General features: G+C 40.2%; 1 protein-coding gene across 9 annotated transcripts in view; it reads right to left on the bottom strand.

Annotated features, from left to right (window-relative positions):
* SIL1 (SIL1 nucleotide exchange factor) overlaps nucleotides 1–18,011 on the bottom strand; it is a 272,637-nt gene that overhangs the window by 83,216 nt on the left and 171,410 nt on the right. For all 9 annotated transcript variants that reach the window (XM_043465384.1, XM_043465379.1, XM_043465383.1 and 6 more), the window contains 2 exons: nucleotides 15,772–15,963; nucleotides 11,503–11,624 (listed from right to left, as the gene is read on the bottom strand). In XM_043465384.1, coding sequence (XP_043321319.1) covers nucleotides 11,503–11,624; nucleotides 15,772–15,963 — 314 coding nt within the window. The remainder of the gene's footprint in view (nucleotides 1–11,502; nucleotides 11,625–15,771; nucleotides 15,964–18,011) is intronic.

Below are 18,011 nucleotides of genomic sequence, written 5' to 3'. Positions count from 1 at the left end.
TGGACTTCTGCTTTCCTGATAGGTGAAAAACGGTATCTCAGTGTAGTTTTAATTGGTCTTTCTCTTCTTATGAGTGAGGCTGAGCATTTCTTCCTATGGTTAAGTCACTTACACTTCTTTTATTCTGCAAACAGTGTGTGTCTATCCCATTTTTCTATAGGGTTATTAATGTATCTACTCTCTATTTCAGGCACTCTTTATATATATTGGAATACTAATGTTATATCTCAAATCTAATTTGCAAACATTTTTTCCACTTTATTATTTATTGAGACTGTTTTAGACTAAATTCTCAGCTTAGAGATTTTTAGAGCACAAAAAGAACATGATTTCCAGCCCAAAAGTACTCAAGGGTGAAGAATTTCTTTGAAAATTTTTCTACCTTCCACTCAAAGCCAAAATGCCTTTTCTAAGTAGAAGATTTTCATTTTTCTAATTCTCCTTTTCAAGGGCTCAAGTTTTTATCTCCTGTCTCCCAACTTAACACTTGTTGAAACCAAGTGATCTTGGCCACTAGGAAACAAGTGTTCTCATAACAGATGTAACTTCCAGCGCTTCATATCTCTTAGAATTTGTGTCTCTGAAACTTCTCTCAATTTCTTGCAGGACTACCACATAAAGAATATGTTATTTTCCCTTTAGGAATTCAAAGCATTAGCCCTAAAGTGTTTTTGACAGCTGAATTGAGCAATGTTTAAGGAAATGTTTATATATTACAGATCCAGCATCTTCAGGTTTTCTGAACCAAGAATTCTTTTTGAGAAATGTTAATCACCATATGCTAGATACAGAAGTCTTCCAACTTTGTTTTGCTACTTATTGTATAAATTTTAAATACAAATGTAATATACACTCACTGAAGGAAAAATAAAACAAAATAGAAAATAAAAAACTTCTCTGTTCCTTGTGGCTTCATTACTCCCACTGATTTTTGGTGATTTCAGCTTTTGTGTTGGACCATTTAGTTTGTACCATGAAATGCTCTAAGCAGCTACATGAAACTTACCCTCTACAAAGTGCTGTGGTTACCACAGGCTTGGATACCAGTTTCACTCTCAAGAAGCTCGGTTTTATTGGAGAAACAGAGGAAAGAACTGGCCAATGCAGATAATTAGTTGTATGAGACAGTTTAGGAGTCCAGACAACAAATGTTAATAAAGTTGAAAGGAAAGAACTTTGTGGGCTGGAGTTAGGCAGTGAAGAAATTAAGGAGGAGGTAGTCAATAATGAAAAAATCTGAAAGCAGCCCCATAGAGGATCTGGAGGAGGCAGGAGAACATTAGAGAGAGAGATTCAAAAGAAATGCAGAAAGGACAAGTTCATTAAGCAAAGTGGTGCCTCCCTCCCCACAATGAACCCTTTGTTTCTTCAGTACCCTGGTCAGGCTCAGCTCTCATTTTCCATTTGTCATTAATTGCCATTTAAAAAAAGAAATAAGACTTCGAATGCAGCTTTAAAAGCTATAAGGCTATCGAACTGCGTGGGCCAACCTGGTTAATATGTTGGTTAATTTCTGAGATACAAAATGGTTTGAGCGTCTCCCTGCATCTGGAGGAGTGTGAAAAATTAGGTCATGGAGTCAAGAGGTCAGAACTAGTACTAGGAATCGCACTTGGACTTTTATTCAAATTCTGGCATCTCCAATGTGTGACTGCATCCCACCTCTAACCTTCTATTTTCTGGGCCTTCAGCTGTGTGGAAAGGTTGGGGGTTGGGAGTGGGGAGTATTGCTACATACATATTATACAGCCCTAGATTTTTAAAGGGTCAAGGTGATATATCTGACAATAATATACAATCTTGTACTCCTTTCCCAATGTGGAACCAGTCTGTTGTTCCATGTCCGGTTCTAACTGTTGCTTCTTGACCAGCATATAGATTTCTCCAGAGGCGGGTAAGGTGGTCTGGTATTCCCATCTCTTTCAGAATTTTCCACAGTTTGTTGTGATCCACACAGTCAAAGGCTTTGGCATAGTCAATACAGCAGAAGCAGATGTTTTTCTGGAACTCTCCTTCTTTTCCTATGATCCAACGGATGCTGGTCATTTGATTTCTGGTTCCTCTGCCTTTTCTAAATCCAGCTTGAACATCTGGAAGTTCCTGATTCACTTTGAAGCCTCGTTTGGAGAATTTTGAGCATTACTTTTCTAGCGTGTGAGATGAGTGCAATTGTGCAATAGTTTGAACATTCTTTGACATTGCTTTTCTTTGGGACTGGAATGAACACTGACCTTTTCCAGTACTGTTACCACTGCTGAGTTTTCGAAATTTGATGCATACTGATTGCAGCACTTTAACAGCACCATCTTTTAGGACTTGAGATAGCTCAGATGGAATTCCATCACCTCCACTAGCTTTGTTTGCAGTGATGCTTCCTAAGGCCCACTTGACTTCAGACTCCAGGATGTCTAGCTCTAGGTGAGTAATCACACCATCGTGGTTAACTGGGTCATGAAGATCTTTTTTGTAAAGTTCTTGTGTATTCTTGCCACCTCTTCTTAATATCTTCTGCTTCTGTTAGATCCATACCGTTTCTGTCCTTTATTGTACCCATTTTTGCAAGAAATATTCCTTGGTATCTCTAATTTTCTTGAAGATATCTTTAGTCTTTCCCATTCTATTGTCTTCCTCTATTTCTTTGCATTGATCACTGAGGAAGGCTTTCTTATCTCTCCTTGCTATTCTTTGGAACTCTGCATTCAGATGGGTATATCTCTCCTTTTCTCCTTTGCCTTTCACTTTTCTTCTTTTCTCAGCTATTTGTAAGGCCTCCTCAGACAACCATTTTGCCTTTGTTTCCCTTGGGGATGGTTTTGATTACTGCCTTCTGTATAATTTCACGAAGCTCTGTCCATAGTTCTTCAGCACTCTATCAGACCTAATCACTTAAATCTATTTGTCACTTCTACTGTATAATCATAAGAGATTTGATTTAGGTCATACCTGAATGGTCTAGTGGTTTTCCCTACTTTCTTCAATATAAGTCTGAATTTTGCAATAAGGAGTTCATGATCTGAGCCACAGTCAGCTCCTGGTCTTATTTTTGCTCACTGTATAGAGTTTCTCCATTTTTGGCACAAAGAATATAATCAATCTGATTTTGGTATTGACCATAAGGTGACGTCCATGTGTAGAATCATCTTTTCTGTTGTTGGAAGAGGGTGTTTGCTATGACCAGTGCATTCTCTTGGCAAACCTCTATTAGCCTTTGTCTCGCTTCATTTTGTACTCCAAGGCCAAACCTGCCTGTTATTCCAGGTATCTCTTGACTTTCTACTTTTGCATTCCAGTCCCCTATGATGAAAAGGACATCTTTTTTTGGTGTTAGTTCTAGAAGGTCTTGTAGGTCTTCATGGAACCGTTCAACCTCAGCTTCTTCAGCATTTGTGGTTGGGGCATAGTTTGGATTTCTGTGACACTGAATGGTTTGCCCTTAGAGACAAACAGAGATCATTCTGTCATTTTTGAGACTGCACCCAAGTACTGCATTTCAGACTCTTATTGTGTTTCTTCTAAGGGATTCTTGCCCACAGTAGTACATATAATGGTCAACAGAATTAAATTCACCCACTCCAGTCCATTTTAGGTCACTGATTCCTAAAATGTTGATGTTCACTCTTGCCATCTCCTGTTTGAACACTTCCAATTCACCTTGATTCATGGACCTAACATTCCAGGTTCCTATGCAATATTGTCCTTTATACCATTGGACTTTACTTCCATCACCAGCCATACCCACAACTGGACGTTGTTTTTGCTTTGGCTCCATCTCTTCATTCTTTCTGGAGTTACTTCTCCACTCTTCTCCAGTAGCATATTGGGCATCTTCCAACTTGGGGAGTTCATTTTTCAGAGTCATATTTTTTTTTGCCTTTTCATACTGTTCATGGGGTTCTCAAGGCAAAAACATTGAAATGCTTTGACATTTCCTTCTCCAGTGGACCACGTTTTGGCAGAACTCTCCATCATGATCCATCCATCTTGGGTGGCCCTACATGGCATGGCTCACAATTTCATTGAGTTAGACAAGGCTGTATACTGTCACCCTGTTTACTTAACTTATATACAGAGAACATCATGCAAAATGTCAGGCTGGATGAAGCACAAGCTGGAATCAAGATTGCTGGGGAAAATATCAATAACCTCAGATATGCAGATGACACCACTCTTATGGCAGAAAGCAAAGAGGAACTGAAGAGCCTTGTGATGAAAGAGGAGAGTGAAAAAGCTGGCTTGAAACTCAACATTCAAAAAACGAAGATCAGGCTATCTGGTCCCATCGCTTCATGGCAAACAGATGGGAAAACAGTGGAAACAATGGTTGACTTTATTTTCTTGGGCTCCAAAATCACTGCAGATGGTGACTGCAGCCATGAAATTAAAAGACACATGCTCCTTGGAAGAAAGTTATGACCAATCTAGACAGCATATTAAAAAGCAGAGACATTACTTTGCCAACAAAGGTTTGGTTTTTCAAAGCTATGGTTTTTCCAGTAGTCATGTATGGATATGAGAGTTGGACCATAAAGAAAGCTGAGCACCAAAGAACGGATGCTTTTGAACTGTGGTGTTGGAGAAGACTCTTGAGAGTCCCATGGACTGCAAGGAGATCAAACCATTTAATTCTAGTGGAAATCAGTCCTGAATATTCACTGGAAGGACTGATGCTGAAGCTGAAGCCCCATCACTTTGGCCACCTGATGCAAAGAACTGATTCACTGAAAAAAACCCTGATCCTGGAAAAGATTGAAGGTGGGAGGAGAAGGGGATGACAGAGGTCGAGATGCTTGGATGGCATCACTGACTTGATGGACATGAGTTTGAGCAAGCTCTGGGACTTGCTGATGGACAGGAAAGCCTGGTGTGCTGCAATCCATGGGGTTGCAAGGAGTTGGACATGACTGAGTGACTGAACTGAGAAATCTGAACCATCTACTATTACATCATTAATAGAGACAGCATTCTCCACTCTGCCCTCATTCGCTATATGAAAAACACTTCATTTCCTAGGTGTCACTTTATTCTTTAGTTCCTTCATTATTACTTCCTAGCATTCAATGCTAGGTCCTGCTATACACTAGGGAAACAGCGAGATTAAAATAGAAAATGAATTCTATCATCCCCTGGACTAACAGGGTTTATCATCATTTAACAGGTAATCAAACAAATATTTAACTGCAAATTGAGATAAGTGCTATGAAGAAGCAAGGAATTTTAAAGATCTGAGATATTTAAAATTTATTAATTCAAATATGTTTAGACGCAATTAACAGAACAATGACTAACAATCTCTTAAAAAAAAACTCTCATGACAAAAGTATGTAAATAGATGGTTATAAAACCAGTATAGTAGCTAAACTGTATCATAAAGAAGCTATTCTTCTCTTTCCCCTCAATTATCCTCTTCAGCATGTTGCCTTTTTGTTCCTGTGTATCTCCTCTCACTGGTCTAAGCCAGCTGTAGCTCCAACAACAGCTGTAGCTCCAACAACTGTTACTCCAACAACTGTAATCAAGGTAGCAAGAAGTAGACAAGGTCTCTTTACTATCTTTGTCTTTCAGTTCAGTTCAGTTCAGTCACTCAGTCGTGTCTGACTCTTTGCAATCCCCTGGACTGCAGCACGCCAGACCTTCCTGTCCATCACCAACTCCCGGAGTTTACCCAACCTCATGTCCATTAAGTCAGTGATGCCATCCAACCATCTCATCCTCTGTTGTCCCCTTCTCCTCCTGCCTTCAATCTTTCCCAGCATCAGGGTCTTTTCAAATGAGTCAGCTCTTTGCATCGGGTGGCCAAAGTATTGGAGTTTCAGCTTCAACATCAGTCCTTCCAATGAACACCCAGCACTGATCTCCTTTAGGATGGACTGGCTGGATCTCCCTGCAGTCCAAGGGACTCTCAAGAGTCTTCTCCAACACCACAGTTCAAATGCATCAATTCTTCAGCGCTCAGCATTCTTTATAGTCCAACTCTCACATCCATACATGACTACTGGAAAAACCTATAGCTTTGACTAGACGGACCTTTGCTGGCAAAGTAATGTCTCTGCTTTTTAATATGCTGTCTAGGCTGGTGATAACTTTCCTTCCAAGGAGCAAGCGTGTTTTAATTTCATGGCTGCAGTCACCATCTGCAGTGATTTTGGAGCCCAAGAAAATAAAGTCAGCCACTGTTTCCACATCTATTTGCCATGATGTGATGGAACCGGATGCCATGATCTTTGTTTTTTGAATGCTGAGCTTTAAGCCAACTTTTTCACTCTCCTCTTTCACTTTCTTTTTTTTTTCCCTCTTTCACTTTCATCAAGAGGTTCTTTAGCATTTCTTCACTTTCTGCCATAAGGGTGGTGTCATCTGCATATCTGAGGTTATTGATATTTCTCCCTGCAATGTTGTTTCCAGCTTGTGCTTCATCCAGCCCAGCGTTTCTCATGATGTACTCTGCATATAAGTTGAGTAAGCATGGTGACAATATACAGCCTTGATGTACTCATTTTCCTATTTGGAACCAGCCTGTTGTTCCACGTCTAGTTCTAACTGTTGCTTCCTGACCTGCATACAGATTTCTCAAGAGGCGAGTCAGGTGGTCTGGTATTCCCATCTTTTTCAGAATTTTCCACAGTTTATTGTGATCCACAGTCAAAGGCTTTGGCATAGTCAATAAAGCAGAAATAGATGTTTTTCTGGAACTCTCTTGCTTTTTCGATGATCCAGCAGATGTTGGCAATTTGATCTCTGGTTCCTCTGCCTTTTCTAAAACCAGCTTGAACAGCTTTATAAGAGAACAAAATCCTTCCCAGAAGCTTTTCCAGCAAACATCTATTTATGTCTTATTGTCCAGAACTGGGTCAAATGCTTACCTCTAAATCAATCTACATCCACAGAAAATGGGATTGCCATGCTTGATTTAAACTATTCAGGGATCATTTCCTAGCACTGGGAGAGGGAGTCCCCTCCCTAAACATGTTGCTGCCCTCACAATATCAAGGTTCCTTAAAATAGATTTATAAAAATGAAATAATTGTTTAGAAGACAATAATTGTGAAAAAAAAAAAAAATCCACGGGACTCAGTGACAAGGTAAATAACTAGAGAGAAACAAGACTAAAATATCACTCCAAAGTTTCAAGCTTTAGTAACAAAGACAATCATAAGGCCAAGAACAGATAGAGAGGAAGTGGGAAGAAAAGCCTAGCTTGTGAGATAGACAAAAATGAATTCCTTTTCTTCTCTTTCAGTTTGATATGCAATGACACAGTCTGATAGAAATGGAGGAAAGAACCTGAGAAAAAAGGCTGGCTTAGACATTGGAGTTATTCACAATGAGGTAGAATTTGAAACCACGGGAAAAGGTAGGACCATTGGTAGAGAAAATGAAGAGACAACAGTGACAAGGCCATAAAAATTTTGGTAAATGGCTGTAGTCAGGAGATACTGAGAAGATAATGTTGCCATAAAAAGAAAAGAAGATGGAGTAATTAATTACAGACATTCAAGAACTCAGGGACCACAATCACATGGCAGCTGAGAAGTAAAGTTTCCAAAGGAAAGTAGTGGTTGACATTGTTGATGTTAACGGAGATGTCAATAAAGACAAAATACTCTTGAACCATTTCAGGGATTGTATCTCATGTGCACTTATTGGATCCCTAACTGTCTAATCTTTCAAGAAGTTTGGAAGGGAAGGCTGGCAGGGGTCAGTGGCTAAGTAATCGAACATTTGTGGGCTAAAAGGAGGGAGTCTAGAGAGTAGCAAGACAGTGAAGAACACTGAAGGGAGAAAAGGAGGATGTGCAGAGGATGGAGATCATGACAAGGCTAAGAACTGTATTTAAGAGGAGAGATGAAAATGTGAAGAGATGATGGAAGTGGGCAAAGAACATGAAATGTTGGGGGGGAATGGAAACAAATTTCAAGATATCTAGTGGATGACAGCAGTAAAGGTAAAGGTCAATGAAAATGATCCCCAAAAATCCCACAAAAGTCAGGAAAGACAGAGATAATACAGATAAGCACTGAAATTCATGAAGGATAGCAGGAAAGAAATCTGGAAATTGGAGGCCAACAAATGGAAATGGGACACAATGATTTGACACTGGTCAAATGGTTAAAATTAATTAGTAAAATATCCGTGGGAGGAGTACAACTATAGGAAAATTAGAGAACCAACAAAGCATAGGGTGAGAGGGTGCAGGTCAGCAGTGGGGTGAACATTCATTTTACAAAGAGATGTATGTAACCCAGTATTTCCTAAGGAGGGTCCAATGAAGACATCAAAGACAGGGTAGAGTGTAATCCTATTCCAGGGATCCATCATAAGAGAACATAATTGCACTATGACTGATAGCACACATACCTCCCTTTTTACACTATGCATAAGTTCATGAAAAAAGAATTGCATATAGTGAGCATTTACAAGCCAAAGTAATTGAATAATTCAAACATATGCATAAAAGAACTCATGGACAGTGGACACCAAAAGTGACTGAGAGAGGTGCCATCATAAGATGAAAGCAGGTCATAGAAAGACCACTGAAAATATGTGACTTGAAGAAAGGAGGAAGGGAAGGAGGAAGGAAAGGGAGGGAAGGAAAAATAAAGATGCCAAAGGCATCAGACTCCTACCACCCTATTTCTACATATCTTTTTATGCAAGAGCCTGACCTGCCTTGCATATGGGCCAACAAAAACACTGGCAGCTGAAAATGAATGTGCATGACCCATAATAAGTGTGAATAATATTTAAATAAGGGAACAAACTGTTTCAGTGGCCATGTAACACTGAGTGGCCACATGAATTATGTTTATGTCAACTCTTTCTTCTTGATCTTGGAATAACTGCTTCCCATTTAACACCACAGAAGAGATCTCTTCATCTACAGAAATGTCTGTGAAGGTCTTATGAAGTAATTAACCCAGGCAGGCAAACAAATACCCTCATGAAGCAGCAAGACTGACACCAACAGATATATGTGGTAGAAGGTAGGCACTTAATAGAAGAGAAAATGAGGAAGACAAAGGTTTGCATTGTAAAAACAAAAGAAACACTTTAACTCCGAGTTACAGTGATAACTCAAAGTAAAAAGGACACACTATGAACACCATGATGTTATACCCCATGTCACTGACAGGTGCGTTATAAGCATTTCACAGGACTTATTGTATATTATGTTCTTCCATATTCATTCAATCTTATGAAATGCAAAGGAAACCTATTATTGTTTCTAGATAACAAATGAAAAAGGTGAGGCTTAGAAAAGTGAAATCACTTGCCTATAGGTAAATAGCCAGGAAATGATAGAAACTGGACTTGAACCTAGATTTTCTGACTGTAGGTACCAGTGGTCTACCAAATAGTCAAACATCTGGACTGAATGAGCTATGTTTTTGCTCATCAGCAGAAAACTGGAAGGAATGATCTCTAAATAAGATTCCCAAACCATGAGACTCCATGATTCCAACATGCTCACGACCCCTTGAAAGCCCTCTTGACAAAGGAAGAGCTGATCCAATCACTTTGTGTGTGCATGTATGCATACATGTGTGTTATGTGAGTGCTCACCTGCAGGCTGAGGGCAGGTAGGAAGCTGCAGAAGCAATACTTAGGACACCAGGAATAAATAATGAATATCAGACTAGACCACCGAAACCTGCCTCTGCATGGAAACATTCTTACCTTGCATCAAGTTCCTCTTTGCATAAAACACTTACATTTTCATGGTGTTCAGGAGCCTGCTGTTGGCTTCCAAATGTTCTGGCACCATACCATGCTGTCACTGTAACTGCCCTCCAGTGAGCCATCAAAATCCCAGCTAGAACATTTTGAATACAGCAGTTTTCTTGCCACCAAAACACTAAATTGCAATATTTTATATTTATCTCTATTTAAATTTTAGTGATGCCGCATAAATGTTAACACAGTCTTACACTAATACAATCATGGAAAAGTCTTAATAACACCACACATTGGCACAGCCTCCAGATGAGTTATGGCCTGCTAAGCAGGCCCAAAGCAAGCTTCTCAAGTCACTTAGCTCCCCTAAACCAAGGTGTGACATCAAGACGTTTCTTTTCCCCTATGAAATGTGTTTCCAGAAGCAATGGCAAAGTACACACAGAATCATCAGTTCACATTCAAAGTATAAAGAAAGTACTGGCGATTACAGAGATTTCCAAAAAGGGTCTGGGAAAAAAGGTTAATAATGTGTGAATCAATTATTTCATAGCTTGAGAAACAAAAAGTGAACTTCAGTAAGTTCTCAAGCCTCTAAAGTCTAATGAGGATAAAGATCTTAACTTGTGCAGGGCTGAAATCACAGCTACAAATGGCAAATTTATAGATTCTTCACCTTTCCAGTAGATGCACAGGCAGTGATTTTCCTGCGTGGCTCTGGTCGATGACAGCAAGAGAGGTATGCTCTGGAGTCCACAGATAAGCAGGGCTTAAAGATGGGGCAGGTAAGCAAGAAGGGAAACAAAGGCCTGCAGTGCTCCCAGCATCTCACCTGCAACAATTCTTCTGGCTTTCCTAATTTTGCCTCTCAATTTACTAAGAAAAGATAGCTAAGTCTTTTAGAATTAGAGAGTATCAGACTCAGATTCTGATTAAATAAAGATAATCGTAGATGAAAGGCAAAGGAAATCTTTTCAAAACAAAGAGTCCAATGGTAATGTTCAAAATAGCCCTTCTACATTATCACAATCCTGGCAAGCAAGCAAGGTAACCCTTAATAGGCACCGCACATGTCCTGACAGCAAGAATTCGAATAATGGTTCCTGTTGTAGAAGAACAAATGGTCCTAGGAACAGACTTTCAAAAATGGAACAAACTGTAGCTCCAATGGACCAACTGCAGCTTGAAGACATTTTGACCTTTTTAGGGAAGTATAATGATACAGTGCTCCTATCTCTTTCTGCATCTACCCTTTGGAGATGCTCATTCCTCTCACCTGGTCAGTCTTTGAGCATAAGCCAGACTAACTCAAATTTAAATAACTCTCAACCCAGAGAGTGTGATAACCTGGTGGCATGTTGATTGGTTTCAGGCAACTAGAGGTAGGCAAATCTCCCCCCAAAAGGTCCTCCTTGGTCAGGTTCATCACTTATTCATCACCAGATGAAGCTTCTCTGCTAAAAGGATCAACTCTTGGAGTTCACTCCCCTCCCTCTCAATTACTTATGGTTGGTATAACTTCTAATCAGCTTTGACTAAAACAGAGAATGTGACCTAAAATATGTTATGAAATGTCCATACATATAATATGAGGGGGAAGAGAGAGTCACAGATGGTGACAACAACGGTGAAAATTCTTATCTAGTTAGAATAAAGGCAGAATCAAATTCTTACTCTAGTTCCAATGAGATTACACTAAGTTGTGGATAGAGATGTGCATGAGTACAAACGTATCCTTCCTCCAGGCCCATCAGGCCAAGAGTAAAGCTAGACTTCACCTGAAGGGTCCAAAGGATCCTGGCCAATGTGATGACCATCCATGCTGCTCACCTGGAAAAGGCAGCCCCCAGCACAAACGCCGCATATTCCTTCACCAGGGGTTCTGTACTGTTGAGCCCGTTGATCACCACCTGAAGGCCACCAAAGGAAAGCAGGTCCTGTGCATTATCCATCTGGAACAGAGGCACTGCTTAGTATAGTACAGACATCAAGGTAAGAATTTCCTTTGGTAACTATTCAAGAACAAACTAAAAAAAATAGGTAAAATGTATTGGTGGTCTTTCTGACTAATTAGGAAAGGGTCTGTAAGAACCAACTAAATTTTAAAACAATTTGCAAAGAGTCGGACACAACTGAGCGACTGAACTGAACTGAATGAGTCACAAGCTTACTCGTAATGTACAAGCTGTTAACACCAAGATCTGGTGTCATCGGCACTAGTAAATGACACTATGCTCCTGGTGATGTCCAGCCTCAGTGGGGGCAGTGGAGGCAGCAGACACTTTAAAATGCTGCTTTTTAATTAGAAATCAGGAACTATAAAAGGAACTCTGCTCCAGGTGGAGGGCTGGAAAAATGCTAGAAGAATAACAATAGCATGCTTCTCTTCCCACTTCCTCACTTTATAGTCTAAGGTTGAACGAATCTGAGGACACTTTGTGATAAATCTGCATAAAAGCCTCTCTCAAAAGCTTTAGCCTAGGCCTGTGCTAACTCACTAGTGGCTACTACTGGACAATGTAGAGCATTTCCATCATCCCATAAAGTTCTATTGGGCCACACTGGTCTAGGCTATACTTAAGGTCCAAAGTCCCAAAATTCAGACTCTGTCTCTTTTATTCTATAGGGGATCTCATTTCCCAAGCTTCACTTGCACCCTGGAACAAGAAGACTCAACTTCTTCAGAAAGGTCACTGGGTCCTTTTTTCCCCATGCAGCAGCTACAGTCTCCCTTGGAAATATCTTTGTTGCTATAAAAGCTGCCTCTTTTCTACATGCTCATCCCACTCTACAAATCATCAGGAAGAGGCAGGAAGCCTAACAGCAATGTGACTACTACCCACCTTTCTCCTCCATATACTACTAAGCCCTTTCTTACCTGACTCTATTCTTTCAAACTAGAAGATGGCCCTAGCAGAGAAATCCAGTTTGAAGGGCTGTATTTGACTATGCCTATGTTTTGGGGTAGGCCTAGCCTGTTTTTACCACTTAGAAGATCATTCTTCTCAAACACAAGAGCAGGGGTTTTTTGTCTTTCTGACCACTGGTATAGGTCCAAGGATTAACAATAGTCTAAGCATATAGCTAAGTGTTCAATACACAGTCATTAAAACAATGAATAAACTTGATCAGAAAAAAAGTCACTGAAATAAATTCCACTGTGAGTAAAAAAAAAGGCAGTCTGGGCTAACTGTGCCAATAAAATGAATGGGTTACTTGTACCACAGACCTAAAAAGATGGCTAATCCAGGGCCATGAAGTAAGCATGGAATCTGCTCTGTCATAAGGGCCCCAGGCCAGGGCTGGCATTTGTCTGCCCTAATCTGTCCTTGTGAAGGGGAATGATTACTGGACCATAGCCTAGCGAACTAGGAAGACTCAGAGCAGGGTGCTTTGTGACATAAGCACAAATAAATACTTGCTGAGTTTTCCTTCCTTACATACTCTGATTTTAAAATCTAAGAATTCACTACCTTCTCCTTTGGTCTTCCTTCCTCCAGGTTTTCCAAATACAAAACCCTGGCTCAGAGAGTCCTGTAATCCCATGCCTGAGATGGCTACTTATCAAGGTTGGTATGAGTTCCTAGCAGAGCAAACCAATGCAGTCCAGTCACAGAGGTTCTATTATAGATTCAGTTTATCTTCACTACTATAAAGATAATCCAGGGTATTATTAAGGCTGACATTTACATAAGCTCTTCAGCCTTTTCAAGCTGTTTTCTCATTTGTTATTTTATGGGAGATGAAGTAGGAAAGAGTCACTCTGCCTACTGTACACACAAGCTCCAAAATCTGGGCCCTGCCCAGTATCACACAGCAGAAGGCATGACCAGGGCCAGGGTCTGGGGCCAGAACTTTTCCCAGGCTGCTCTCAGGACTGGGTGGGACAGAAAGAAAGGAATTCAAGGTAGAAGGAGGGAGTGCATAATGAAGGAGGCAGTAGGGAACTGTGCCAACACTCAGGAGGAAAAGAGAAACAATGAAAGAACACAGAAAATAAAGAAAGGGAGAAATGATGGTAAATAATCGAGGAGTCACATGAGGGAAGGCAAATACACTGCCACAGGGTGGATGGGGCAGACAGTGGCTGCTCCTTAAATAATTCACATGCTGCTTCCACACACACGATTTTGCTTTTCACAAATCTTGTTTAATAATTCAAACATGGCTGTGAGGAAATCCTTGGGCAGAGCCAGTTTGGGTCCTTGAAGCCCATGACTCCTCAAAACATCCAATCAGCAGTCTAGAATAAAAGTGGACTAAGTAAGTTTCTTGCAAGAAGAGTCTTATCTTCCTCAAATCTAACACTACATCACCCTACCTGCCCACCATAACTGGAACTTGAGGCCAAGCTATGTCTTCTTCAATACCCGTGTGAAATAACAACTTGACACTACTGCATGGAAGCCCGACATACCAGCCTACCACCTTATCTGTATTTCCACTTGAAAGACCAATGATCTAGAACACTTAACAGTCTTCTGCCAACAGATCAAGTTTGGTCTCCATCAGGGGACTAGTTCCTGGATTGATAAAACAGGATAAGTTCGGTGATGTCCAAGAAATTGTTAATCCCTCTCAGTGACCCATGAAAGCACAATGGGATGTCACCCTAGTGATGATACTGCAGGATGACCAAAGAACCTGCAAGGGAAATAAAATTTATTAGGGCCCTGCTACCCTCCTCTGTACTCAATCTCCTTTGGGTAAGATAAGCTCTCATAAAAGATCACTTTGGCCTTTTATGCTGCAGCTAAAAGAAGAGCCTACAGAAACCTGACACCTAAAGACCCATCGAAGTATGTTAAGATGAGAAAAAATAAAAGCTGTCAACATCAGAGCAGGACTGAGTTGGCCAATAACCCCTAGGATCCTTATTCCTTTAAATATCTGTAACAGAAAAGCTGTTGGACTTTTTGTTTTTTTACCCTGGAGAGAAAGACTGGAAAAAGGAAAGAGAACCCAGGTCCATTTTCTTCTCTAAAAGGATCATAGACCTGCTATTTGAGGCCTGAGAAAGAATTATGAGCAAAGAGAGATGAAGAGGCCATCCCATAATTCCTGCAGATACAGTACACACTCATCCTCTCTCAACACAAAGGCTGGCAAAATCCTAAAGAATGTCTTTTAGCTTAGTTTATAGAGAACAAGGACGCTGTCATGTGTGGGAGGTCGCTGAAGATCTGTATCTTGATGAAGATCTCAAGCAAGCCTTTGATGATGATTACACAGCCCTCCCAGGTCACCATCGCCCCTAGTCTGGATTACTGCAACAGCCTCCTATCTAGTTTTTCTGCCTCTACCCATGCCCTAGGCCTACAGTCTAACTCTCAACACAGTAGCCAGACTTTCTTTAAAAGAAAGTTAGATCATATAGTTCTGTAACATTCTCCCAACACTGTCCAATTCCATTCTTCTCTATGGCCCACAAAGTGCTCCATGATCTCCCTCCCATTATCTCTCTGCACTTCATCTACTTCTCTCAGCTCCTGCCACATAGTTGTTCCCCAGACACACTACACATGCTCCCACCTTAGCGCTGTGGTACCTGCTTTTACTCGTAACTGAGACCTTCCTTCCCAACACTGCCAATCCTCATCCTGCTCTATTTTTTTATTTTTCAGTAGTATCTATCTCCTTCAAACCTCTTCTAGAAGGTAAGCTCCAATTCCATCCACAAATGTATTTTAAGTGCCTGGAACAGTGCCTGGAACTTAACAGGCATGCAATAAATTAATTCATTCAATAAGAGAATGACTTCTCTTGGCTCCTTCTGCTTAGATCCATCTATTCTCTCTTAGGCTTCATTCAGGTAGTACCAGTATCCCGTGAGAGGCAGAATATCCAAAACACTAAGAGCACAGAGTTTAGGGTCATACAGACCTTGTTGCAAATCCCAGCTCTACACAAATTGGGTGACTTTGGCTCTGGTCTCTAAGAAAGTATCTTATACAACAGATAATGGCCTAGATTAAAAAACTTCTATGCCTTGAGAGAGAAGTAAAGATGATAACAATATTTTCTTAGGGCCTTGGGCAGAGGGGCTAATTTTTGGAGCTGTTAGTTAAAAGTCAGACCAACAGACAAGAAATACAATACCTGATGGACATAATATTCGAGATCAAACAGTGCAGCAATCTTCTCTTCCAGGCTGGAGGTGGAACTATTGAACTTGTTGATCAATCGTACCATGATCTGCATGTCTGTCTCAATGACAACATTCAGCTCCTCAAAGTCCTTCTTCAGCTCCTCAATGGGTCGGAAGAGCCGCTTAACTTTGGCCTGCCTTTCCTAAAAAGAGTAGCAAAGAGATGATTAATCATCAACTGTAGACATCTCCCCAGTCAGCCTGTGGTCTGCCATGGATGCCCATCCTCAAAGAACTGCTGCTCCAGGGCACAACCTTCTTTAATCTGTACTATCAAAATCTGTACTTTCCAGGATGCCCAGAGAGAGAGAGACCTCAGAATCTACACATATAGCCCTCTGCCACAATAACACACTCAAGATTTTTTCCAAGGTCCACTTATCTCAGCCTGCCTTCCAATGCTCAAGAAGAATGAAAAGTCTCCTTGTAATCACTGAGGTCAGGGTATACAATTTCAGCTCACCTTTAACCCCTAATCTCACATAGAAAAGCCAAGGTCTAAGGTGAAATAATCCATACCTTGGTTCTCCTTCTTCTACGATTAAAGAATATCTTTGCTTTACCCTACCCATCTAGCAACATTTTAGGGAAACCCAGATACAGGAAACTGTCGGTAAAGAGCTGTCAGAGTGGGAGCAATTTGCTGATGAAAATTAAATCTCTGTCATTACTGTCAATCTAACTACAGGTGTACAATTTGTTCAACTGTTTGAAGTGGCTAAATTACTGTATGTACTATACTCAAGCCTCAAACAATTTTTGCTCAGTCCCTCTCCACCCCACACACATATAAAGATTTTAAAATGAAGTTATGTTGGAGGTGAATAAAAGACTTTAATTAGATATTTTATACATGTGACACTTTCTGTTTTCTTCGCAATTTCAGAGGATAGTACTTATAAAGACAGTCTGAAAGGTCACAGTGGCTTATGTCTCCATCTTCCAAGAATAATTAAAAGGCACGAATATTTATAAAAAGCAGGATGATGAGCAGCTGTCAGCTCCAAATTGCTCGTCTATTACCTATGGGTTTTCTCCCCAGTTACAAGCACTCCATAGGAACACCAACCAAAGAAATGAATCAGTCTCTCTTAAAAAAGACCATTCCTAGCAGAGCAATCACATCTATGGAATGGTATATTCTTCCCCTTTAGGCTAAAACAGTGAAATGCTCTCCTTCCACTGTGCTAGAAGACTCTGGTGGCCACCAAAGACCATGTAAAGAGGTCAAGGAAAGCTGAGGGTTGACAGACAAGTGAGCAGGATAAGAAACTAGTTATCTTTGCCTCATGCCTGGCTCCCAGAAAGGCCTTTAACAAAATTTTTAATTTTGCAATTATTATAAACTCAAAGGAAATTACAAAAATAGTAGAGAGTACTCTATGCCCTTCATTCAGCTTCCTCCAATGGTAACATCTTATATAACAATACAATGTCAAAACCAAGAAAGTGACATAGGTGCAATACTATTAACTAGACCACAAGTCTTATTCTGATTCCACCAGCTTTTACATGTACACATTAGCATGCACGTGTGTGTGTCATCTAGACAGTGTTATCTGATAAAAAGATTCATGTAGCCACCAGAACAATCAACTTACAGAACTGTTCTATCACCACCAAATGACTCTACAGTGCTCCTCTATATCTGCACTTTATCCTCTCATCCCTCTCTCCTATCCCTGTGCCTGGGCAACACTAATTTGTTCTCCATCTCTATAATTCTAGCATTTGGAGACTGTTATACAAATAAAGTCTGTAACTTTTTGAGACTGCCTTTTTACTGAACTTAATTCACTTGAGATGCATTAACTCATTATCCAATTTACTGTAAATATCAATGGTTTATTTCTTTTTAATGTTGAGTAGTATTCCATTGTACAGATGCACAGTTTAACCATTTACCTGTTGAAGAATGTCTGTTTCCAGGTTTGGAGTATTATAAGTAAAACTGCATGAACATTTGTATAAAGATTTTCTTAAAAATAAATCTAAGTTCTTATTTCTCTGGGATAAATGCCCAAGAGAGTAACTACTGGGTATTTTCCAGAGTAGCCGCACCATTTTTTATTCCCACCAATGAAAGACCCAGTTTCTCCACATCTTCAATAGTATTTAGTATTATCATTTTTATTTTAGGCATTCTAATAGATGTATAGTGATACCCTGTGGTGGATTTAATTTGCATATC

The sequence above is a fragment of the Cervus canadensis genome, chromosome 4 (assembly GCF_019320065.1).
Source record: "Cervus canadensis isolate Bull #8, Minnesota chromosome 4, ASM1932006v1, whole genome shotgun sequence".
Lineage (NCBI taxonomy): Eukaryota > Metazoa > Chordata > Mammalia > Artiodactyla > Cervidae > Cervus > Cervus canadensis.
This window is presented reverse-complemented; position numbering and strand designations above follow the sequence as displayed.